Source organism: Podarcis pityusensis (assembly GCF_964106645.2).
Source record: "Podarcis pityusensis genome assembly, chromosome: 3".
Taxonomy (NCBI): Eukaryota; Metazoa; Chordata; class Lepidosauria; order Squamata; family Lacertidae; genus Podarcis; species Podarcis pityusensis.
Window position 1 is genome coordinate 25,246,929 of NC_138026.1, and position 25,660 is coordinate 25,272,588.

The 25,660-nt window shown below is 41.8% G+C and overlaps 1 protein-coding gene across 5 annotated transcripts in view; it reads left to right on the forward strand.

The window, feature by feature from the left end:
• TPO (thyroid peroxidase) overlaps positions 1-25,660 on the forward strand; it is a 94,753-nt gene that overhangs the window by 62,036 nt on the left and 7,057 nt on the right. For 4 of the 5 annotated variants that reach the window (XM_080999028.1, XM_080999027.1, XM_080999026.1 and 1 more), the window contains exons 9-15: positions 941-1,199; positions 3,407-3,577; positions 5,870-6,107; positions 6,946-7,154; positions 7,725-7,895; positions 12,661-12,792; positions 17,809-17,908. In XM_080999028.1, the coding sequence (XP_080855154.1) occupies positions 941-1,199; positions 3,407-3,577; positions 5,870-6,107; positions 6,946-7,154; positions 7,725-7,895; positions 12,661-12,792; positions 17,809-17,908 (1,280 nt within the window). The remainder of the gene's footprint in view (positions 1-940; positions 1,200-3,406; positions 3,578-5,869; positions 6,108-6,945; positions 7,155-7,724; positions 7,896-12,660; positions 12,793-17,808; positions 17,909-25,660) is intronic. The other variant, XM_080999029.1, reaches the window with a different exon arrangement.

The window sequence follows — 25,660 nt, forward strand, 5'->3', positions numbered from 1 at the left end:
TGCATCCAAAAGCAAGTCCCATTAAGTTCAAGGGAGCTTACTCTTAGGTCAGTGTATGTAGGATTGCAGCCTTAAGCTCTTAGCCTACACAGAGAGGTGGATTCGGATATCGTTATATAAAGGTCATTGCAAAAGGTTAGTCTGATGGACTATTAGGTCAATAATAGAACACTTTCTGTTTAATGTCAGCTAGCAGGCTATAACAAAATAGAAAGACAGTTATATCTTTGTTGGATGATCCATCAGCATGGAGACAATATTATTTCATTGCCAGTAAAGAATGCTGTGAAACACCCTTAACATTTTGAGACTACTGAACACCTCCGGTCCAGATTGGCTGTGGCTTAATTTCCCCGTTCTATTAGAAAAGTTCCAGCTGAACTAATCTTGATCTGGGGAAACCACTCCCACAATTCTCCATGGTAGGGAAGGGGCACTGATATTAATGCCCCCCCTCAATCCCCAGGCAGATTTTGCACCTGGCTATCGGCCACTTGTGACCAAGTGAAGATGCCCAGGTGCCAGGATGACGTCTGATGTCTCCGCCATCTAGAGGTGCATGCCTGGGAATCCTTAGATCTTGACTGTTTTCACACTCCAGCCACACATCCTGTAGAATTCTATCCGTTATGTTTTATCTGCACAATCAAAATGAATTTCAGGAACCAAAAAGTCATATTGAAAAATACAACTTTTGAGCTGTCTGGCCCCAAAATGGCATCTAGGCATTCCATTTTGGCAATTATAACCCTGGTTTAAGGAGCCATTTGGCATCTAGCTTATATAAATATGACTTTGGCTCTTGTTGCTAGTGAATGTCCCTATATCTAAGGAGACCAGACCAACATCTGGCAAGGCTTTGTCTTTTCAAACACACGATAGGCTTCCTACAACATTGTTATTAACTGAAATATTCTGGTTTCCCTTATTTCCACCCCAGATTATTACCCTAAGAGACTACATACCAAAAATCATTGGACCAGATGCTTTTAACCAATACATTGGTGCTTACAAAGGCTATGTTCCCACAATTAATCCTTCAGTATCCAATGTATTTACTACGGCAGCTTTTCGCTTTGGCCATGCTGCAATTCATCCAGTCATAAAGAGACTCGACGTACAGTATCAGAATGATCCAAATCTTCCTAATCTTCAATTGCACGAAGCTTTTTTTACCCCGTGGAGACTTATTAAAGAAGGTACTTTGTTTAATACTATCACATCTTCTTTCATTACTGCAAAGTTATTAGCAACTTGTAAAACAGGGAGATTTTGTCTTGATTTCATCATTGTTCAGACTGTTAAACAGACCATGAAGAGCAAGTGCTGAGGTGTTTTTCTCTTCTTGACTAGCATTTCCAAAGTCATATAAAAAAACCAAAATAAATTGAAATATTCAGTTATTTTATCTGTGTGGAATGAATTACCGTATTTTTCGTCCCATAGGACGCACCTAGTTTTTTGGGGGGGAAATAAAGGGGAAAAAAATTTCCTTTATTTCCCCCCCAAAAAAAACCAGGTCGGGGAACAGCGGTATGGCGGCGCTCCGCCTCCCCGCTGTCCCCCGAGCTTGTGGGGCTGGCACCAGGGAGAAGCACGCTTCTCCCCAGCGCCAGCTTCCAAACCAGGTCGAGGAACAGCGGGATGGCGGCGCTGCGCCTCCCCACTGTCCCCCGAGCTTGTGGGGCTGGCTGATGTCTGCCCAGCGCACGGGGCGCTCTGCTTCAGGGCGTCCTGTGTACCGGGCGGCAGGCTGCTATTCGCAGCCTAGGGAGCCCTGCGGGAACTCCCGCAGGCTCCCCAGGCTTGCTGATAGCGAGCGAGAGGGGTTGGTGCGCACCGACCCCTCTCGCTCTCCAAGCTTCAGCGAAAGCCTGTATTCGCCCCATAGGACGCACACAGATTTCCCCTTCATTTTTGAAGGGGAAAAAGTGCGTCCTATAGGGCAAAAAATACGGTACAGCTTGGAGGGACAAGGGAGAAGAGTGAAAGGTTTGTGTAGCCTTACTGTTTTAATAATTATAATTATTGTACCCCACACATCTGACTCGGTTTCCCCAGCCTCTTTGGGCAGCTTCCAACAAAATATAAAGGAGCAAAACATCAAACATTAAAAGCTTCTCAAAACAGGGTTGCCTTCAGATGTCTACAAAAGGTCATAAAATTGTTTGACTCTGACATCTGATGGGAGGGTGTTCCACAGGGCGGGCACAACTACCAAGAAGGCCCTCTGCCTGGTTCCCTGTAACTTCACTTCTTGCAATGAGGGAACCGCCAGAAGGCCCCTCAAAGCCCTGTTGTTTTTGTTGTTGTTGTTGTTAGCTTTACAGCACAATACTATGTATTTCTGGTCAGAAATAAGCCCTATTAAATGAGTCTTACTCCCAGATAAATATGATAAGGTTGCAGCCTTATCTTAATAAAGAGTTTCCATATGATTGCATCCAATCAAACCAAGATCAAAGTAAACCTGCTGCTGGACTTAAATTAATCACATCTAACTTGTCCATTCAATCCAGAGCGTCTAATCTGAGAAGGGCTTAATTGGCTGCAACCCATTAAAAATTGTACACAGTTGAAAACGCTGGCAGTATTAAGGTAACTTCAGCAGTATTACATATCTAAAAGGGTGTAAAATGAGGATGGAGAAAACTGATTTAGATGGATATACAAGAATATGCAGGAATTATGGGTAACTTAAAAGAACCTTGGAAGGGGAAGGAGGGAAGTCATTGAATGTATGGGTATAATAAAAGATGTTAATGTGGAAATGAAAACCTGAAAACTTTAATAAAAAATATTTTTAAAAAATTCAAGTTTAAAAAACATGTTATAAATAGTACTTGTCTTTTTCTAGAGAATTATAGTTAGCTTATTTATACATTTGATAAAGAAAAATAATGAAAATAATATTGTTATTATTTGCCTAACACTACTCAGTGGAAGATGTTAATATCTTTACATCTTTGTTACTTGGTTGTTTTTTTGAAAACTAGAAGAAAAATGCATGTAAAGCTGTTAAAGGACAATTCATAGTTAGTGAAGGGTCCTTAGCCGGCTGGATGAAAATCAAGGACTTTTGCACTTATCTTAAGACAGTGCTGGATTTGCGGCTGCATACATTTATTTAAAGCATTTTTATCCTGTTTCTCACTCCAAAATGCCCATGATAAGACAGACGCTTTCAAATGTCAGTGATAAGACAGCCCTTGCTCTGAGGCCCGCAATCTAAAATACGTGACACACACAGAAATGGACTGGGAGGGAGGTAGATTTTTGACAGAGGTTTTGTAACAACCAGCTGGGGTGGAAATATTTCAAGGGCAGCAGGAACCCAAAAGCTGTTGGTCTTTCAGCAGAGATGATGGAGAGGCCCCCCTCTGTAACCTTCTCTTTGTACTCTTAGGTGGCTTGGATCCCCTGCTAAGAGGAACTTTGGCAACTGCTGCAAAACTACAGGTACAGGATCAGCTGCTGAATGAGGAGCTAACCAAGAAGCTATTGGTGTTGTCTCATAATGGCTCTTTGGATTTAGCATCATTAGATTTACAGCGGGGACGTGATCATGGACTCCCAGGTATACTGCGTTATTTAACAATACATCTTGTGGTAATAGTAGCAGCAAGATTTGTGTGTTGCCTATGCCAAAGCCTCTAGGCGACTTATATTATAGCACTGGGCAATAGGGCTTTGCAGGCAGTGCTGATTTGAAGTCCCTGCAAAGTCCCTTTTGGCCAAGCCCCACCCATCATATATGATATCAGGTGTAGAGCAGATGAGTGTGGATTGTTCGAAACAGCCTCACTAGCCAAAGTGGGAGGCCTAGCCAGATTAATAGAAGAGACTTCTGTCTGTGCAAAGCAAAGCCCCGATTTTGTTGATCCCTCTTACCTTCTTAGGGACGCGGGTGGCGCTGTGGGTAAAAGCCTCAGCGCCTAGGACTTGCCGATCGAAAGGTCGGCGGTTCGAATCCCCGCGGCGGGGTGCGCTCCCGTCGCTCGGTCCCAGCGCCTGCCAACCTAGCAGTTCGAAAGCACCCCCGGGTGCAAGTAGATAAATAGGGACCGCTTACTGGCGGGAAGGTAAACGGTGTTTCCGTGTGCTGCGCTGGCTCGCTAGATGCAGCTTCGTCACGCTGGCCATGTGACCCGGAAGTGTCTGCGGACAGCGCTGGCTCCCGGCCTATAGAGTGAGATGAGCGCACAACCCTAGAGTCTGGCAAGACTGGCCTGTATGGGCAGGGGTACCTTTACCTTACCTTCTTAACCACCCCACCAGCTGTTCTTGAGGGGTCTGGGACCCTCTGGAACAGAATGGGATGTGGTGCAGAGGGCTACAGTAAATGGTTGGGGTTGTCAGCCAAAATTAGATGGCCTGACATCTAGAAATGGAAGTGCTGTCCTCTAAGGCACCATTGGGTACAACCCAATGAATTTACTGGAATGTAATATTATTGTATTAGCAATCAGTGCACTGTGGTTGTTTATTTCATTTTAATAGCAGCTGAGAATAGTTTTACTTTCGCACACTCTTTCCTGCTTAGTTAAAGCCTTTAAGAACATTTTGATCTACAACTTCAGTTTGTCTTTATCAGCAGTTTCCACACCTCCTTACAAATTATGTATGTTATGTTATTAACATGGTATACATTGTTATCTTAATTAGGAGAACACAGCCTGTTCTCCCACTTCAAGCCAGGCTACATTTAGTCCTTAAAACAGGCACAAATGGTCCACAGAGAGCTTCTCATCATCAGCCACCCATTCCAGAAAAGAGCTAGAACAGATCTATTGACTAGCTTGTGCATTGGATTGAATAACACCAAAGCAGATTTAGTACAAATCCCAGTACTCAAGAATTACAACCTGTATCTACATTTGTCTTATTATATTTTCCTATGGTACCAGAATCACTTGTACGCAATGCTGGTATATCAGAATGCTGTACTGGTTCAAGCATAAAATACACCCTATATAAAGCATCCACTTACTGCCTCACAGAGCTTAATTTGAAGCAAGACACCAGTCTGGTGTGGCTGTGTGGATAGGGCACTGGACTTGGATTTGGGAGACCTGTCTCAAATCCCCACTCAACCATTAATGGCCATCTCGGTAGTAGAATGCTCTCCCATCAGATGTCAAGGAAATAAACAACTATCTGACTTTTAGAATACATCTGAAGGCAGCCCCTGTAATGGGAAATTTTAAATGTCTGATGTTTTACAATTTTTAATATGTGCTGCAAGCTGTCCAGAGTGCAGAAACCCAGTCAGATGGGTGGGGTATTAATAATAATAAACAATAAGCACATTTCATTATTTCCCTGACCCCCACCTGCAACAAATCATTGTCTCTCAACCTGGTCTACTTACAAAGTTGTTATGAAGATTGCATTTGATAAGCACCCTGAAAAGATGGGTGGGATATTAATTTGACAAATACATTTTTCAGGAGGCCAGCAGACCACTAGTAATAATTTATTTTATTATTTGCTATTACATTTCATGTTTCCCCCAAAGAGCTCAAGGTGTCATAAACACTTCTCACTTTATCTTCACAACAACCCTTTGAGGTAGGTCAGGCTGAGAGGCAATGTCTATGGCCCAAAGTCACCCCACAGGGTTCATGGTTCCCGGGTACACCTTCCCAGGTATGAACTCTAACCATTCCTCCACACTGTCCCCATTCACCTCTAAGGATCATGCCTCGCATATTTCAGATCAGAGTGAAGGGATTCCAGGTCCAAGAGTATCACTGCAGGTAGGCTTGCATCAAGCACTTTAGGAACTGGGCAGAGCTCTCACAGGAAGCTGTCAGGGCTCCCGTTAGGAAACCTTATTTGATTCGTTCTACGAATGCCATATTTGTAGGCTACAATGACTGGCGAGAATTCTGTGACCTGCCGAGGCTAAGGACGGAACGCGACCTGACAAAAGCGATACAGAACAGGAAGACGGTGCAAAAAATCATGGGACTGTACAAAAACCCTGACAACATGGATTTGTGGCTAGCGGGCATAGTAGAAAGCATGCTTCCAGATGCCAGAACAGGTCCACTGTTTGCATGCATAATTGGAAAACAAATGAAAGCATTGAGAGATGGTGATCGGTAAGTTTACTTGTATTGTTCCTTCCATTAGCCCTGCTTAGGCATTATTAGCTGTTCTCTGTCTCTGCTTTTCCAGGCCAAACATACCCAATTCCCTCAACTGTTCCTCACAAGGCTTGGTTTGCAGGCCCTTTATCATTTTGGTCTCCCTCCTCTGCACACATTCCAGCTTGTCAATATCCTCCTTAAATTGTAGTGCCCAGAACTGGACACAGTACTCCAGGTGTGGTCTGACCAAGGCAGAATAGAACGGGACTATTACTTTCCTTGATTGGGACACTATATTTCTGTTGATGCATCCTAGAATAGCATTAGCTTTTTATGCTGCTGCATCACACTGCTGACTCATGATAAGCTTGTGGTCTACTAAGACCCCTAGATCATTGTCACATGTACTACTAGAAAGCCAGGTGTCCCCCATCTTATATTTATGCCGCTGGTTTTTTCTGCCTAAGTGTAGAACCTTACATTTGTCTGTATTGAAATTCCTTTGGCCCAGTTCTCCAATCTGTTAAGGTCATCTTGAATACTGATTCTTTCTTCTGTAGCATTATCTGCCTCTCCCAGTTCAGTGTCATCTGTAAATCTGATGAGCAAATTTGAGGATGGCAGCTAACACGCTTGTCTTTGCTGTCCCTCATGCAATTCTAATCACACAGGGGATTAGAATACCTGAAAAGGATATTTATTAAACTGGATTTGGTAAAAAACAAACTTTGAAACAGGATTGCCAATTGTTTCAGAAGTTTGATATCTAGGTGGGGCCAAGTGGTGGACCATAATACACTGTGGCCTACACTCCTGTCCTGCAATATTTTTTGGTCTTGTTTCTACATAGATTTTGGTGGGAAAACGACAATGTTTTCACTGAAGATCAAAGGCAAGAACTCAGAAAATATTCCTTATCCAGATTAATCTGTGATAACACTGGTCTCACTGAAGTGCCCCTTGATGCCTTCATACTTGGGAAATTTCCTAAAGATTTTGAGTCTTGTGAAAATATACCCAGTATTCATTTAGGAGCTTGGCAGGAAACATTTCACCCAGGTAATTCTAAAAATTAATATCCTCTCTTTTGTCAAATATTTGGAATGTTTAGAAATGAGGAGAATGCTGGAGGTTTTGACAGCTGGGATGAAATGGTCTGAGTATCTTCTTGCTACCAGGCAAAGCTGTGTTTCATTCCTTTGCATTTGGCAAAAGGAATGAAAGGGTATGAGAGGGTACAGTAGCCCAGTCTTTGCATTCATCATCTGAGGCCTTTGAACAGGGATGGAAAAGCTGCAGCTCTCCAGATGTGGCTGGACTTATAATGATAGTAATCTTATTATTTCTACCCCGTCCTACAGCAGGGTCCAGCTCCCATAATTGCTGACCAAGAGTGGTCATAGAATATCTTCACTCAAGATTAGGAATTTCAGTTCTCTGGGTCGCTCATTTTTCCACACTTAAATTTAGTACTCTACATTTTGCAGCAATTTGTGTTTTAATTCACATGAAAATTTATCAGCATTTCAGTACAAATTTATCTTAACAAAAACAGTATATGCAGTTTTGACTGATGTACACTAATGTGTTATGTATCTTTTTTTAAAAATGTTGTGTTTTTGCTTCTAGAGTTGAATTGTGGTTTCCCAACAAGAGTGGAACATGGTGACTTTGTCCATTGTTCAGAGGCAGGGAAACTCACTGTTACCTACTCATGCCACCAAGGATATGAGCTATTAGGAGAAGAACAATTGTCCTGTATACAGGGGAAATGGAATTTGAAAGCACCGGTCTGCCAAGGTGCCTATGGTTTTTAAGTTTTGTCTGCTATCTCCTAGCAAGAATGGCATTGCCACATTGGAATGTTTAAACATGAATAATTTTAGAGGGCTGAATAAACTTGGATCCTGTAATCTATTGTGAAAATTCATTTATCTTCTGAGGTCACTCTTGATGCTGCCATCAATAAATTTCTTTTTCAGCTTACTTACAGTTTCTAGCTGTAGAGCCTGAGAATTCACACGTTCCAGGGCTTACTGAGACAAAATCGTGAAACAAATTGCAAAGAGATTTGAAAAGATATAAGCATACTCTTCTTTCTTCGCTTTACTCTGATCTCACGAATCATCTTTGGTCCCTTATTTTAAGAAGACGTGATCTTCCCCACAAACTATTACTCTGCTCCATATATTTGTGAGTTAAGCAACTGACTGAGCCAAGTCTGAGCCCAGAATGCAACTAAAACATAACCCAAACTGGGCAGCTTGCCTGACCACGCTCCTTCTTGCTCTCAGTGTAAAGGAATACAGATCAAAAGGAAGCAATAGGATTCACAGAATCATAGGATGCTTTAATGCCCATGGAGGGCCTGTGTGCGTTTTGAAAAACTAAAAAGCTTGTAGGATTTAATTAGCAGCAGGCATTAACAGGGTTTAGCCAGGATATCCATATCCATATCCAAGTTTTTTGCCTGAGAAATAAAATAAGACTGCATCTGATCAGCTCGTTCTCTCCTACGGGAAGAAAAAGCTTTCTGCTGCTAGCACCTTTTTCAAACATATATTGCTGCATTTTTATTTGGTTGCACCAAAAATATAGAACAAAATGCATTGAGGCATGCCCAGGGATGTGAGGGTTCTTTCCGCAAAGAAACACCCCCCGCCAACTATAATATTATTTGTCTCTTCATTGCCACAGTTGGGGAAACAAAAAAAAAAAAAGTAGTGCTCAAATTGAAGAGTATATGCTTCCAGGTGGTCAGATATTTTACTACACCAGTATTTTGGGGGCAGGGGCACTTGTCCCACAATTAGGCAGAGTGAGGAGGCCACCCCAGGTGACTGATCCTTGGGTGGGGAAGCTGTTGCAGTGAAATGTTGGAGGACACGGCTGTTAGCTATTTGTGATTTTTAAAAAAGAAGCCTTACGCAAGACTTGAAATGCATTTCTCTCCCTTGAGCCCAAGAGAGGGTTTAGTCCCTTTTGTTTTCAAAACTTCTTCATAGCAGCGCATAAGTTATTAATCCATAGCTTGCCTTTTCTCACAAACTCCTCCAGACAGCATCTGCTTGAAGTCACCACTCAATGTTCATAATCAAAGAATCAACCAAGAAAATAACCAACCAACTGCCAGCGCCCTAATTTCCCCAATACCATTTATTCTTTGTGAAATACATTTATAACTCAAATACAATATAAATACTAACAACCGCTGCCTGTGCCCTGTGGTTTGCACCACACCTGCTCTTTCAGATGTGGTAGGAAATTATTTCCTATTGCCAGTGCAATCCAAGGGCCAATCCAATTGACTTCTGTACATGGACAAGGAAAGGACATGATCAAGTCTGGTTTGGGAACTGTGAAGGAGATAGAATGCCTTAAAATGTGAGCTGGACAAATTGTCCCCCGCCTTTAACACTAGGAAGGCCCAGAAAGAAAGACTGCCTTCTTCTTTGAGTTACTATCATGATCCCCTCCTTCGCATTATAAAAACTATTAGTACAGATGGTTTCCTACTGAATCCAGTAAATCAAGCACCACAGGCACTCAATCCCCCTTCCAATGCCTTGAAAGTGAAGAACTGCATGAGTTCATTTCAATGCATTGCATCAATTTAGGACTTTACTCTCACTTACATTACATTTCTACAAGTCACCGTACGTAGCATTTCCCAGCATGTCTGTGCACATGCATATTCAACCTTCATTAAGGGGGAGGAAAGCATCAGGAGAGAGAGAGAAATTTAACAAGCTCCTACTGAGGAAGACATTACAACAGGTGAATTCATTTGCATGCAGGAGCTACAGTTGGTATTCAGTTAGGCCTGCTTATCAACATTGCTTGGAAGAGACAGTGATTCAGATAATGGCACACTTGAAATGAAATAGGGATAGGGAATTGTAACTCTCTTTTAGTCACATTCTGTGAGTCCCCTGAATTTTTTCCACCTAGTTGCGAAGCAAAGAAAGAGATGAATTATAATAATATTTTGCCCCCTAGCAGATTAATATTCTGGCAACAAGCTGAATGGAAAAACTTGCGTGAACCAGTCGTTTATTCTTCAATAGGTGGTTAATATGTTAAACTATGTACGGCAGGCTATGGAAACAAGCAGTAGAATGGGAAGTCACTAAATCAAAAGAAAAACACAATTGTAGGCTGCTTGCATGGCTGTTATTTTTTTTTTAAATAATATTTATTAAAATTTTCAAAAAAAAAAAGAAAATACAGAAAGCAAGAATTTACATATTTTCATATATCCTTATTTTCATATATCCGCTTTCTGGGACTCCCCCCTTCCCCCACCCCTACCATATTCCTTTTTCATATTGTTGGCTCCACAAGCTCTCAGTTCTAATTAAAAACTTAATTTGTTAAACCATTATTCGAATTTAAAATTTCTACACTCCACATCAATACCCTTAATAAAACACAAAAAATTTCTTTCCCAAGGCCCACCCCATTTTCATTCCACAATTTCCCTTTTTTTAATAATAAAAACTCCCCACATAATAAAAGTATCAGAAATAAGAAATAAAGAGTAGAATAGATAAGACAAAGCTAGTTCAAAAAAAGAAGTTAACAAGCCTTTGGATTATAGTTCTCCCCCCCTGTCCCCGGTTTAATTTCCCCCTGACCACCAAACCATGTTATCCGCCTGGGATTCTTACAATCCATAAATCACCTATTTCCCCCAACTCCTTGCTGGTTTTTTCTTTTCTTTTTTTTTTTTTTTTTTTCCCTTTCATAAACATTTTTAGAACACTTAACTTCAGATCTGTAATAAAACTCCCCCCATTGTTCTTTCCAAATTGTAGTCCAATTTCCTCTTGTTCCGCTGCTGAAACGTTCTAATTCAGAAGCTTAGTAAGTCTGCAGGGATTATTATTATTCAGGAACAAAAACTTGCGTTCAGTCCCTTCCTTTCTTCAATAGAAAATTCTATTGTCTCCTTTAGCTGAACACCCTGTAGACAAAATATTGTTTCCGTTTCGCAGCTTTCCCAGAAGATAACCAGTCCTGTAAAATTCCAATGGTGTTTTTTTCACTTACGACCATCTTTGTAATGTCCCGAAACTCCTCTAGGGGGATTGTTATAACTTTGTCTTCTCTAGTCCAAAAGTCCGATTGTTATCCATATTTTCGCCATTTTGTATCCAAGTTTTAACAAATTGTAGCAAATTGTAACAAGTTTAGCCAGCAAAGTTCTCATAATAAAATCCTCTCTGCTTTCCGACTTTGACAGCTACTTTGACAGCTGTCAAAATCTCCGACTCTTTTCACCAGGCTCTCTCTTCAATCACCCCGGTTCCCAGGGGGGGGGGGGTTACGTTTCTTCTCCCTCAGTTCATCCTCCAGCACAGTTCTTATAATTCCCCATCGTGAAATTCTTAGTTTTTATCAGCAATACAAATCTTTTTGGACCTTGGTTGCCCCGTCCTTGTCTTGAAAGGTTTACAATAGGGGGGGGGACTGACTTCCTTTTTGGATCCCCCCCCCGCTCGTATCCAATTCAAAAAGAAATTCTTTTTTTCCTCCTTTTAAACCCAGTTTCCAAATTACTCACGGGTTGTTGTCTAAAAGTCCGAATTTTCAATAGAAGAAGTCAGCGCTCTCCGCCGGATGGCATGCGGCTGCGCTCGGCAGGGATAGCAGAGGACTCAAAGCACCACGCTTCTCCCCGGCACCCGATCCTTAGCCTTTAAAAAGGCTCCTTCACGAGTCGGGAGGGCGCTAGCGGTGCCAGCCGAGTCTCCATGTCCACGACCCTCGTGGCCGTGGTTTTTAAGGGTCCCCGCATCGCCGGTGCGGTAGGACCCAGCCCCTGCCGAGCAGACTCCCTCCGGAGCTCGGAGGGAGTCCGCCATTCGGCGATGGCGCCAACCCGGAAGTCCTGCTTGCATGGCTGTTAGTTCAGTTAGCTCTTCCTTTGCTCCATGTGTGTTTATACAATGTATTGCACACACAGGGCTCAGCTAGGACTCAGCCAGAATGGTGAAGAAAATGTGATTTATATGCGTTCTATGTGCAATATAACATTGTGCCATCAGGTGGTGACATGGAGCCCCGTTTTTCTCTACCTGTTTTCCCTGTTTAAGTTTACAACACTTTAAACTGAAACACTTCTTTCATGTGTCTAGATCCAGCCACAGTGAAGCAAATTATGAATAAATTAATAAAAAAGTATCTGGTTGAACAAATCTTGGGTTTTTTTCAAATGCTTTACAACAGCAGCTCCCAAACCCTTTTAGGCTTGAGGGCCCCTTTGAAATGTAAGGAACTCAAGAACTCAGTTTCCCCTACCTAAGAAAGAGGCAAAACACCCAAAAAAGGAGGTTTGATTTCTGTTCTGGAAAAATAAGCAAACAACAGCAGTTTCTAATACTGTTTCTATTTCCATCAGAACTCTCTTGGTGCTAGTGCAGACTGCCCATGCATATCTGGGTTTATTAAGCCAGAATTAATAGCTTATCTTTTTGTGCAAATGCAGCATATTTTAGGATCCGCCTTCTAGAAATACACTTTGAGTTTATAACTTTGTTTTAACTTTTGTGTTTCTCTTTAGACATCAACGAATGTGAAAATAAAACCAATCCCCCATGCCACTCCTCTGCTCAATGTGTCAATACCCAAGGCTCATTCCAGTGTCTTTGCACAGATCCCTATGAACTGGCAGAAGATGGGAAAATATGCAAAGGTGAAGTGACTGCACTGCTTTGCTGGTTAAAACTTAGCAACATAAAACAATGAGACAATCTCAAAGTCATTCTCTGTCATTCACACATGCTGTAGTCATTTATGTGAGAACCATTCTAATTATCTTCCGCTGTTTCATACTTATCAACACTGAATGATCACAGCAGACTTCTAAATATAAGGGTCACTGTAAAGAACACAAACCAACCACTGTGGTAGGTTAGAGAGAGAGAGAGGCTGGCTTAAGTCTGCTTCCTGGCTAAGTAGAAGTAAGAACTCAGGTGTTGAGAGTCCAAGGAGGCAGTCTTTGTAGTTTTGGATAGTGTAACAAAGGCAGGGGTGCCAATAAAATATTGGAGGGGCCCAAGTGAGCCCTACCCCACATAATTGATTACATGACACGGCACCACACCCATGTCCATTAACTTGGGGGGCCCTCAAATATTTTTTGTGAGGGGTGAAGGGACCTCGGCCACTAGGAGTTGGCTCCTATGAACAAAGGTATGGGAAAACATGTCTGACGTTTTCTTCTTCTGAACAGCAGCAGCAGCAGCAATAACTCTCACTGGTGGGATTAGAGAAATTTCCTCATTCCCTTTTATGTCATGTACGTATGGTAATTCCAGGACTTGTGTTACCATATGAAATTCAGTATAATCCTTGGATAGTTAATAACAATTTTTGAACCAGCGGGTGGTCCGCACAGCCAGGCTGCATTTATGTTCCTTTACATGCCATAAATCCTTTTGTGCTTGATTAAATGCCTCAGTCTTAGCTTTTCCAATCAGTAAACAGCTAGTTATTTATTTATTTTTACACTAAAAGGGAAAGGGTTTAGGCCCAGGCAGTTATTATGGTTCTAAACTGAAGTTAAAGAAGTTTGGGTGTCTGATAAACATCACTGCCATGCCCATTAGAGGCCTCTGAAAAGAACTGTCTGCCTCCAAGATGACTGCAATCTGGCCCACAGAGAGCTGGTGTGTGGAGCAGCACTCCTGAGGTTCTCTTCAAAGGAAGAGTGTCAAAAGTTATTTCCTTGAGAGAAGGATTTGTAATAATTTGGAAAATCAATAAACATAATTGTCAGGGAGGGAGACTTAGGGTGGCAATGCAGAATCCTCAGGCCAGAGGAGGACTGACACCACACCCCAGGCATGTCTGCTGGAAGTGCTTCGGGGGCTGACCCTACATGCTCTCCCTCTTTCACAGTCCTTATTCTCATTTCTTGAAGTGAAGGACTCTGGCTCCAGGGTTATGGCAGGCCTTAGGTTTGAATTCTAAGCAGGCATTTATAAGAAAGGTCACAGGGATCAAGCTGTATTCAACATGTCTGTCTGAGCTGCATTCATCCTGGTGGGCCACAAGCTATGCAGGTCTGCATCATAAGCAGATAAGTCAAGTTCACCAGCCTTTCTCTCCAAGTAAGCTTGGGGATTTGTTGGCAGTTGCCATAATAAAAATACAGAACTGTGAAGGCAGTCTGGATGAGATAACTAAAGCAAACCTTGAGCTGCCTGTGATTTGCTTGTTAGCCCAGAAGAGCATCCCAAGTTGCAAATGATTGGTACGATAGTGTTGTAGAGCAATTGAAAAATGATTAGTGTGAATTACATTATTCCAGCAACTTCAGACTTCTAACTAAAGTGCTCTTAACATCTGTAAGAGGTCTAATAATATTTTATGCTGCACACTCATTCAACCTCCATTCATACTTGGAACATGCCAGGATGTCTTAAATTATTCTTATTTATTACACTTGAATGCTGCTTTCTCCAACTCAGGGCAGCTGACATTGGTATCTTCCCATCACAACTACCCTTGTGAAGTAGGTCTGAGATTGTCCAAAGCTATCTAACAAAGCTTTATGTCCAAATGAGTTTAGAAGCCAGTACTATTTGGTCCACATCTAACATTAAGACCACTACTGCAGACTGTCCCTCATGCTAGGATTTTTTGTTAATCATTCTGAAACTGACAGTTCTGACTAAGGCATACTGTATCTTAGTTTTGTTGCAACCCAGTTTGCCCTAGGAGGAATGCTTTACCTCACAGACCTCTTCCTGGAGTCCTGTTCCAAATTAAATGGAAAGTGTGGAAGATGGAGTAGAAGGGAGACTACTGCAAACCTGTGAGGCTTGTTGTCTGAAGGCAACAACACTACTCATCTGTCAAAAATAAGCCTATTGCTGTACATAAAATGTGAAGTAGAAATCCTTGGGTCTTTTTGGTGTCTTGTTTCTTTTGTCCTTGGTTTGAAGCATGATAGTTGCTTTTTCCATTAAGTTGTTAAAAACCTTTTGATGGCACTGTTTTAATTATTCCTTACTTCATTTGTCTAATGTGCCTAATAACCATTCAACCTGTAACAGATAGCTTGAAGTTCTGTTCCTCAGATGACTCTGTTCCTAACACTTGTTTGGGGATTAATCTCCTTAATCGTCTTCTTCTAGGGAGGGAAAAACCTCTTGATTGAATTTTGCTTTGCTTTTAATTATTGTTATATGCTTACATAATACCAGCACTTTTGCATGGGTATTTTCATTTACAATATAGACTGTTCATTTCACTGATCTTTGAAAGAATCTTGATAGGCCAACAAGCAGGGCCCTGCATCAAAATGTTGCAGTGTATTCCTGGCAAGCCTAAGGCTGAGGGGTTGTTTATCCGAGGATCTCCACAGCTAAACAAGGCAGAAATTATTCTCAACTTTGGCAATGGTGGGGACAGGAACAGAAGTGTGACTTTGAGGGCGGCCCACACTTGCCCTGTACATGGGAATAATGTATGACCATCAGCTTGGATGGCTTTAAAAGAGGATTGGACACATTCATGGACGACAAGGCTATCAACGACATCTTGCCTTTTAATACCAGTTGCTGTGATCACAAGTGGGCAGGGTGCTGTTGCCAGCATGGTGTAGTGGTTAAGAGTGGTAGTCTTGTAATCTGGTGAACCGGGTTCGCGTCTCCGCTCCTCCACATGCAGCTGCTGGGTGACCTTGGGCTAGTCACACTTCTCTGAAGTCTCTCAGCCCCACTCACCTCGCAGAGTGTTTGTTGTGGGAGAGGAAGGGAAAGGAGATTGTTAGCCGCTTTGAGACTCCTTCGGGTAGTGATAAAGCGGGATATCAAATCCAAACTCCTCTTCTTCTTCTCATGTCCTGCTTGCAGGCATCTGGTTAGCCACTGTGAAAACAGGATGTTGGACTAGATGGGCCGTTGACCTGATTCAGGAGGCTGATCTTAAGTTCCTATGAAGGGAGCTGCAATCTTTCAACATTCATTGTCAATGAGTTCTTATGTTTTAGAGTTTCCCCTCCACCCTTAGTTCTTTTCATTGCAATTTTTCTGCGCAGATGCATATATCTCTGGGTCACCCTAAGTATGCTGATTCCTTTGCTGTTCTGGCTACATAAGCACATGGATGGGCAGACTTGGATCAGTATTAGAAGGAATGATTTCCTCAAGGTGCACCAACATAAAAAAACACCCTGCTTCTGTGATGTTTGGTCTAACTCTGTACCCATAATATGCAGTACCATTATTGGACCATGTGACCTGCCCACCTCCTGTGGCTCCAATGTACTGGTCAGAGCCAGCCCAATATATTTTGCTACATGAGATGAAGGCTAGGGATGGTGCCCTTTCCCATTCCGTGCACAGAAGCCAACTGGATTGGCAATTAGATTATACTTCAACATTGGCAATGGGACAGCACAATCCATCGCACCTGAAAGAACAGTTTAACTTAGGAGGTGCAGGGCAGACCACGTGTAACTGTGTGCTCCCAACATTTCACTGCCCAGCTTCCCCACCTGTCACTTTGCCTAATGGTAGGGCTGGTCCCCATACTGGTGTAGCAGAAGATCTGATCCCTGGAAACATGTGCTCCAAGAGTCCTTGGTTTCTAGTACCTGTCCCTGGTATGTCACAGTCTCCTTTTTATCTTTTGTAGAAACTTTGGGAAGACAAGCAGTGTAATTATTCTGGTTTCAGACACTCTTTCTGTCTATGCAGAAAAGGAGCTGAAGTGCTCAATTTAATGGACATGGCAGAGGTGAAGCCTACAATTAAGAGTGTGTGTGTGTGTGTGTGTGTGTGTGTAGTCCTCAGGCAATGATCCTTGCCATGTGAACAGGAGTGTTACAAGTACAAGCCAATGTCTGTTTCTGTGAAATGTTGGATTATGATGGAAGTTGCTTCCACATCAAATTGACAACATCAACTGGTCTTTAGTTGTCAAAAAGTTAGCAAGCAAGACTTGAGATTGATCTGCTGTTATTGTCCTGTGGTTTGACCTGCAAATTGAATCCACATATTGGGCTTCTTTGGGAGGAAAGGCAAAATATAAATGTAATAAAATAAGTATTTTCACCCATTCACTACTCTCCTCCTCTCCTCCCACACCCTAGCAAGGCAGACCAATAGCTTGGCTGAGACCCTGGATAGAGAGAGGAGCGATAGAACATTTTTTACAGACAATAGCTGCCACAAACACTCTCAGTCTCAGCCATATAACTCTGTATTTGATCTTTATATTATTTAATGAAATATGAAAAGAAAATCTCATTTGCAGGAGGAGTGATACACTTTGCAAGTGAATTCCATTGCTTGTGGGGGGTTGTCTTTCAATTTTCAAGGCATAAAATATTCTGGTGTCAAATATAGATAGCCTTTGAAAATATTATATACATGAAAGAAAGAAAGAAAGAAAGAAAGAAAGAAAGAAAGAAAGAAAGAAAGAAAGACTAGCATTGTTACATGGTGCTGACTGAAGGAAGGCGAAACCCTCAGCCTGCATAAATTGGAGATCATATACACTGCAGATAGGACAGTTCTGTAGCTTGCCACCAGCCATTGCTACCTAAATCCAAAATAGTATTTCCATTGGCAACAGTGGCAGAGGAGAATTATAAGATGAGTTGTGTGATGACAGCAGACCTCTGAAGTCTCATTGGAAGCATAAAACTACCTACCCGCCTAGTTAAGAAGTATAATTTAACATTTCATTGTTTCAGATTCTGGAAGGCTTTCCAAGGGTTCTCTAGTCTCCATCATTTTAGGTGTGATTGTGTTCAGTTGTTTGGCAGTATCAAGCTGGTTTGTGGTTTGCCGGTGGTAAGTATCAACTGCTTATGGCCTTTCTATCTAGTTGGGCTTTCCCCCACTCCTTCCTTCATAGAATTTTCCATAAGACGTGCTTTCTGCCTAATGACCAAAGTCCTTTTTGTACAACATGGAGGGCAGAAGAATGAACATGCATAGGAGATGGACCCAGGATCCCATTCAAGTAAAGATGTCCCAATGTTTGAACAGATGTGTGCACCTTTGACCTAGCTGTATCATCAAATGAACATGTATAGGCTGAAGGCACAGCTTGCCACTACAATGCTCTCTTCTCCACCTGCTGTTCATAATCTCCACAAATGTACTCTGAAAAGGGCTTCTATTTTAGGTGATGTTTAGGTGATGTATGTATATAGCTCAAGATTTTATACATATATATGTATAAAATCTTGACCTGTATTTAAATATTAACAGTGCTATTTTTCTAGAAAAAGAGGTACCAGCCAGAAATGTTTTAAAACTTAGACTAAAACACTTTGAACAAGATTGGCTGATATCTTGTGCTTTGTTATTTTAAATTTAAATCAATGCACTTGCTATTTCATGGACAGTAGAAATGTTTGGCCAAGATAAGAAAAAGAGGAGACTTAAAATGTGTACCCAAATACCAATAGCTTTCGAGAGAAGATTTTGCATGCTTCCTGCTGTTCTCTGTACTCGTACTGCAAGTACACCCAAGAACAGAATTAAGGCTCTGGACTACTTTCAACCCCCCTGCCTTATCCAAAGTTAGGCAAATGTTGAAAAGTAAGAGCATGTATCCTGCCTTCACTTAAACCTGCCCATCAGCAAGGGTAGCTGATACAGTACCCTCCATATGCTGTGGACTACAATTCTCAATAGCTGCAAATAATACAAGGATCTGAAATGATTAGGGTTGTCATCCAAAACATATGGAAGGCATCACAATGGCTACCCCAACTCATTAACATAGAGGCCTCTTCCCTTTGGTGCTGCTCTAGGGAGAGTCTGTGGGTAGTATAGGAAGCTGACTTATTCCGAGTCAAATCATTAGTCCATCTAGCTATGGAGGACAACAGATTGGAGAAAACAGGTCTATACTGTTTGGCAGCAACTTCCCAGAGTTGGGCAAGATTGTCTCCTAGGTTTGCCTGGAGATGCTGGGGACTGAACCCTTTGTTTGCAAAGCATGTGCTCTACTACCGAGCTTTGGCCCTGCAAATTAGAAAATTGTAAATCAGAACTAGGATTGGTGTGCTGAACACACCCTGGTTCAAATCCCTACTCAGCCATGAACTTCATTGACTTTGGGCCAGCCAATCTCAGTTTCTCTCTCTCTTAGTATCTCTTGTTGTAAGGGGAGACGAATTTACATTCCCAAAGGAATCAAAATCCAAATAAATAAATGGGGAAAATGGAATAAGCTAATCTATTAAGCTCCCTACTAGGTGGTTAGGTCCAACTACAAAAAAGAATTCACAGCTGTTTTAGGAGTCTTCAACCACACTGGCTAGCTTTTTGAATGATAGCAACACAAGACTGAAAATCCAACCCAAAATGATTGCAACCCAAATTTTAGACATAATTCAGCAAGTAACTGGACTTCTGCACATCTGGACAGATTGCAAAAGGTGCCTAAGGAAAACATACTGACACTGTAGTTTCTAATTCAGGGTATAAGAGAAATTATTAATTTTTTAGAGCCACTTCAGACAAAGCTAGTAGCACTGGCAAGACTGTCCGCACTTGAAAGTTAAAGATATAGGACAGCATGCTATTGCACAAATGGAGCCATACAATGGATCAATGGCACATTTTTTCATCTGGTGGAGAATGTGGGCCATGTAAAATGCTTGTATTAAAACCAGTTTAGTCTTACTGACTTCAGTAGGGCCAAGTCCTAAAACCAAGTGCTTCAGCATAACTGAGCTGTGGAACAGGCTATTAAGCTGCAACCCCAAACCATTTATTTTGGAGTAATTCTCACAAAGGAGTCTCACTGAAGTCTATGAAAGTAATTCAGGACTGGCCAAAGAGCATGTGGCTTGCTTACTTGAGACCCTAGCATTTAGATGCACCTTGTTGTATGCCATTCAAAGACCCCAAAATGCTTTCCTTTAGCTCAGCAGGACTTTTCTGGTTCACATCAATATCTCAGTTGGGGAAATGCTATTCTGGTGGCTCCCTGTTGCTTTTAATGTTATGTCAAAGGACCTTAAAGGCTGATCATACAGTTCTTTAAAAGCTGCTGTAAAAGGTGGGGGGGGGGATTTTCTCTGTGAGCACAGCAAGTGGAACATGGCAAGGAGTGCATTACCTACAGTACTGACTTATCACAGCAGGTGGCTAGCTTAGCCACTATTATGATGTCTTGACTCTGTGCCCTGCCAGTGTTGGAAAGCCAGTTAACTGGAGAGGACACACAGCCTGGCTTTTGACACAACTATCAAGGAAACTACAAATATCCAGCTTTAAAGTTAGCAGTCCTGCTAAATGCTTCGTGGAAGCAGCAGGCATAGCTTTCCAGTTCTCTAGGAGAAATGAGGATTTGGACATTTGAAGGATTCCACAGACCCCTATCTGTTTGTGCGATGGTGACAGAAAATCATTGTTGGAATTACCTGCACTGTGAAGCTCCACTAGGGGAGAGGGACAGGAGCCTGTTGAAACTTTATAACAGGGGAGGGTCTTGGCACCAATACTGCCCTGCCACAAAAGATCAAATCAGTGCAGTCTCAGTAACATCTGCTACTTTCCCCTATAAGGAGACAGGTCTTTATGGTTTGAGTTCAACAAACAAAACTTGCATACAATGCTTGACAGAGAAACCTTATACAGTGGTACCTCGAGTTAAGAACTTAATTTGTTCTGGAGGTCCATTCTTAACCTGAAACTGTTCTTAAACTGAGGTACCACTTTAGCTAATGGGGCCTCCTGCCACCACCGCCGCACGATTTCTGTTCTCATCCTGAAGCAAAGTTCTTAACCTGAGGTACTATTTCTGGGTTAGCAGAGTCTTTAACCTGAAGTGTCTGTAACCTGAAGCGTCTGTAACCTGAGGTACCACTGTATCCAAAAGTAGTCACTCATGTAATATCCGCTCACCTGGGGCATGTTTAGGGTTGTGATGGGGCACTGGGAAAGACTTAGGATCCATCAGATCCCAGAGACACTCTTCCCATAATGCCCCCCCTTTGCCACCCCCCATCATGGTCAAGGGTCAGGGATTATGGAAGTTGTAGTTCAAGGCCACTTAGAGGGCAACAGTTCCCCATCAGTGTTCTAGGATATTGAGGACAACTGAACCATTGAAGCTTATGTTATGATTCTATAAAATCATAGAATTCTAGAGTTGGAAGGGACCCATCTATCCACCCCCCTGCAATGCAGGAATATGCAGCTGTCCCATACAGGGATCGAACCTACAACCTTGGTGTTATCAGCACCATGCTCTAACCAACTGAGCCGTTACAGGAAGCAATGGAAACCGGACCAGCTCTGGTGCAGGAGTATAGATGAAGGCAGGCATTTGTGTCTGCATGCAGCAGCAAGATTTGTTAGACATTGGGCCTTAGAAGGAGGAGAGGCACCATTTGGACTCCAACTCAAGCAGCAAAATGCCCTGGTCCTTCTAGCACCATATGGAAAGCAACTTGTCTCTTCTAGTTTCCTTTATGAAAGTTATTTAAGCAAACTCCATAAATAGTAGCAATGAAAGCAGCAACAGAGAGGCTGCCAAGCACTGGCCAAAAAGAGCAGTGTGTTGGAGGCTTGAGGGAAATCTGTTAGCATGCGGTGAAGCAAAGCATAGACAAATGTAGATGTCAGGTGTGCTGGGTACACTGTACTGTCATAGCAGCTGTTGCTGCTAAGAGGCTTTGAAAAATAATTCAGAGTTTAAATGATGAACGTGCCACAGGTTGTATGCTGGATCTTGAGACACTCATCAAATCACCAGGAAAGTCTGCACTACACAAGGATCTGCATTGGGCCAAAGATGTAGCACTCCAGCTGCTTAAGGGAAAAAAGGAAAGGGAAACAAAAATAGCTGAAATGGAAACACTGACATTTTACTTTCTTGGTTATCCTGATTTATTACACACAGAGAGAAAGAAAAAGTATTAGCTAGCTTTGCTAGCTTACGTATACCAGTGTGGTCATGAAGTACATAAAATAAGAGCTGGAGATTGAAAAAGAGGATATATTAAATGGTGTTGATACATTGCTCCCTCCGAAAATCTGTCTGAACTATTTTCTAATAGTATTTTTCTTGGTGTTTCTGCTATTTGCTTATATCAATGCTTGATTTTAGGGCTGCTTCTGATATGTAGGAAAAGACTGGAAACTTTGCCAAGTTGCGAGAATATAATTGTGTGTCTGTTACACAGATTTCCCAGGCTGTTAACCTGCAGATAAGGCTATTGTAATGTGGGATGTGTAGGGTGGCCCTTGAGAACTGTCTGAAGGTTACAACTTTTGCAGAATGCCATAGCCAGGGTGCAAATGGGTGCTCCTGTTTATTCGGATATAACACAAATTCTAAGAGTTGTATGGTTGTCAGTGGTCTTCTGGGTCTGGTACAACTCAAGCCATCTGGTACAACTGAGCCATTACAGGAAGTTATGATGGTTATGGTGACAAAGCCCTAAAAGCCTTGGAGGCTAAGCATCTGAAAGAACACATTAAGATCTGCAAAGGAAATCATATTGGTGATACACTTGCTGAGCAAGGCTTGCAAGTGCAGAGAGGTGAGGTAGGACTTCCATTGTGATGGCCACACAATATCTCCCCGCAAGATGTGTCATGCCCCTACCCTGTTTTCATTCTTATGGCAGGCAAAAACATACCTCTTTCCTCAGGCCTTTGCGGAGGGATGAAATGCATGCCTGAAGGAGCGTCTCCACCCCCATCATTCAACCCAGACACTGAAGACCAGCACCGAGGGCCTTCTGGCGGTTCCCTCCCTGTGAGAAGTGAGGTTACAGGGAACAAGGCAGAGGGCCTTCTTGGTGGTGGCACCCACCCTGTGGAACACCCTCCTGTCAGATGTCAAGGAAATAAACAACTACAGTGGTACCTCGGGTTACATACGCTTCAGGTTACAGACTCCGCTAACCCAGAAAAATTACCTCGGGTTAAGAACTTTGCTTCAGGATGAGAACATAAATTGTGCTCTGGCAGTGCAGCAGCAGTAGGAAGCCCCATTAGCTAAAGTGGTGCTTCAGGTTAAGAGCAGTTTCAGGTTAAGAACAGACCTTTGGAACGAATTAAGTACTTAACCCGAGGTACCACTATATCTGACTTGTAGAAGACATCTGAAGGCAGCCCTGTTTAGGGAAGTTTTTAATGTTTGACATTTTATTGTGCTTTTAATTTTCTGTTGGGAGCCGCCCAGAGTGTCTGGGGAAACCGAGTCAAATGGGCGGGGTATAAATAATAAAATTATTATTAGTAGTAGTAGTAGTAGTAGTAGTAGTAGTAGTATTGTTATTATATTATTATTATTATTATTATTATTATTATTATTATCATGGCTTCATATTTTATTCTGCTTGGTGCTGCCTGTTTTATCCATAACTGCTATTGAATTATATATTGAAGAATAATGATGCAACCATTAGTCTTTGGTCCTTGCAATATCTTGCAACCAAAAACCCTAATGGAGAAGCATCTTCTGGTGGTTCCGTAAAGGTCTTCATACTAGACCACCACTTTGTGGCCATGATTAAGCTAATGGGTGGATTTAACCATAAAGATTGTTGTTTTATGGTTTTAGCTTTAAGAGTTTGTGTAGGTTTTCAAGATTTAAAATCACTATTATTTATACTGAACCTTCAGGAGAAGTTTGGTGGGGCAGGGAGGGGTGGAATCTAAGGGCAGAATCCAGCCAAAGTCAAGCATGTTTAAAATGTATGATCCATTAATTATAATGCAAGTGTGTTAATGATCCTATTAAAATCAAATTAACATGTAATGCTTAAATTGTAACCTTTATAAATAATCCAGTAAACAGCACACCAAGAATATACGTTGACAAGGAATATGTACTTTAAACTAACCCTTTGCAAACGTTATTTCCTATAATTTCCTTGCCACATATACATATCAAAATGTATTAATCTCCCACCTTTGCTATAGAAAAAAAATGAAAATGCTTAGATAGCTTTAGGATATTTTGAAGAGGGTGTCTTTAATAAGATATATTACTTAGTATAAAGTTCATTGGAATCAATGTTAATTTATTTCTATACAAATGGGTTAAGCTGCAATCCTATACACGCTGACCTGGAAAAACATCCCTATGAACATGTATGGCTGTGGATGGGATTGCATTGTTAAGATGAAGGGATAGAATAGCTCTGGTTTTGTCCTTCAAGTTCCCACCCACACCCACCTCCACTCAGATGCCTAGCTCATTGCCTTGGCTTATTAAAATTGCCTTTCTGAACTCTCTAAATAGACTTTAAATAGCGTAGACCACCAGAGCTCCATGCTGCTGACCTCTTAAGACTACTGAAATTCAGATAATAGAGATCAAAACACCCAGTTAGATTAACACACAAAGGCTACAAAAATTTACTTTGATTAATACCCTGAAGCACACCGCTACGTTGGCTGGTCTAAGTCAAACTGAAATCTTGCATTTCAGCAGAACGGAACAATTGACATAATAATGTTAATGAGAGAATGAGAAGACATTCCATTAAATTTTAAAATCAGGCAGAAGGACTGCTTGCCTGGTTTCATTATACCCCTTCACTTACCATGACTCCTGAAATTCACATAAGAGCTTTCCCTCTATAGTGCTGAGGTATGGAAATGTCTTCCCCAGAAAACGGTTGCACAATGCCCTTAACTACCACTCTAATGGCCTAAAGGTCTTTGAGTTCCAGATCTCGCAATTCCATCTGCTTTTACAAGAGAAGGGAGCTTGATTTCTTTCTTAAAGCCAAAGTCAATAGTCAGGAGGGAATTCGACAAATGAAATCTGACTGAGAGGGGCAGATTTCTCTCATGCAAGGTTATATGCATTCTAAGGCTTCTCTTTGCTCATTCCCCTCAAATTTTATTCACATGGAGCCTGAAGAGGATGTCCTCTTTGGGCTCCAGAGAGGGTCTCCTTCTGAGCCAGGTGGATTCTCCCTTTCCGGGTACCACTTTCAGGTATCTGGCCCTGTGTGTAAATGAGGAGTTGTCTATACTCACATGCGCAGCCTGAAGGAAAGTTGCAGCTTTTCTTCCTCAATTAGACATAAAAGTAAATTGTTATTTTCCAAAAAATGGAGAAGGGGACAATCTCCCCTCTGTGCATTGGTTAGGTACTGAAACAACTTGGAACCCAAACACTGCAAACCCAGAAGTAAGTGTTCCAGTTTGTGAACTTTTTTCGGAAGCTGAACGTGCTCCATTTTTATTGTTTGAGTTTTACGCTGAGGTCTGTCTGTTTTTGTTATTTATTTTGCATTTTTGTGGCTTTTTTTTTGTGACTGTGTGGAACCCAGTTCAGCTACTGATTGATTGATTGTGTGACTGCAGTTTACTGTTCATTGCTTTCATTTTATGGATCAATGGTCTTGTTAGATAGTAAAATTCATGTTAAATTGCTGTTTTAGGGGTTGTTTTCAAAAGTCTGGAATGGATTAATCCATTTTGCATTACTTTCTATGGGAAAGCCTGCCTTGGTTTTGGAACGGACTTCTGGAACCGATTAAGTTTGAGAACCAAGGTACCACTGTAGACCAGTTTCATGATAAGCAGTCCATGAGGCTATCTACATTGATC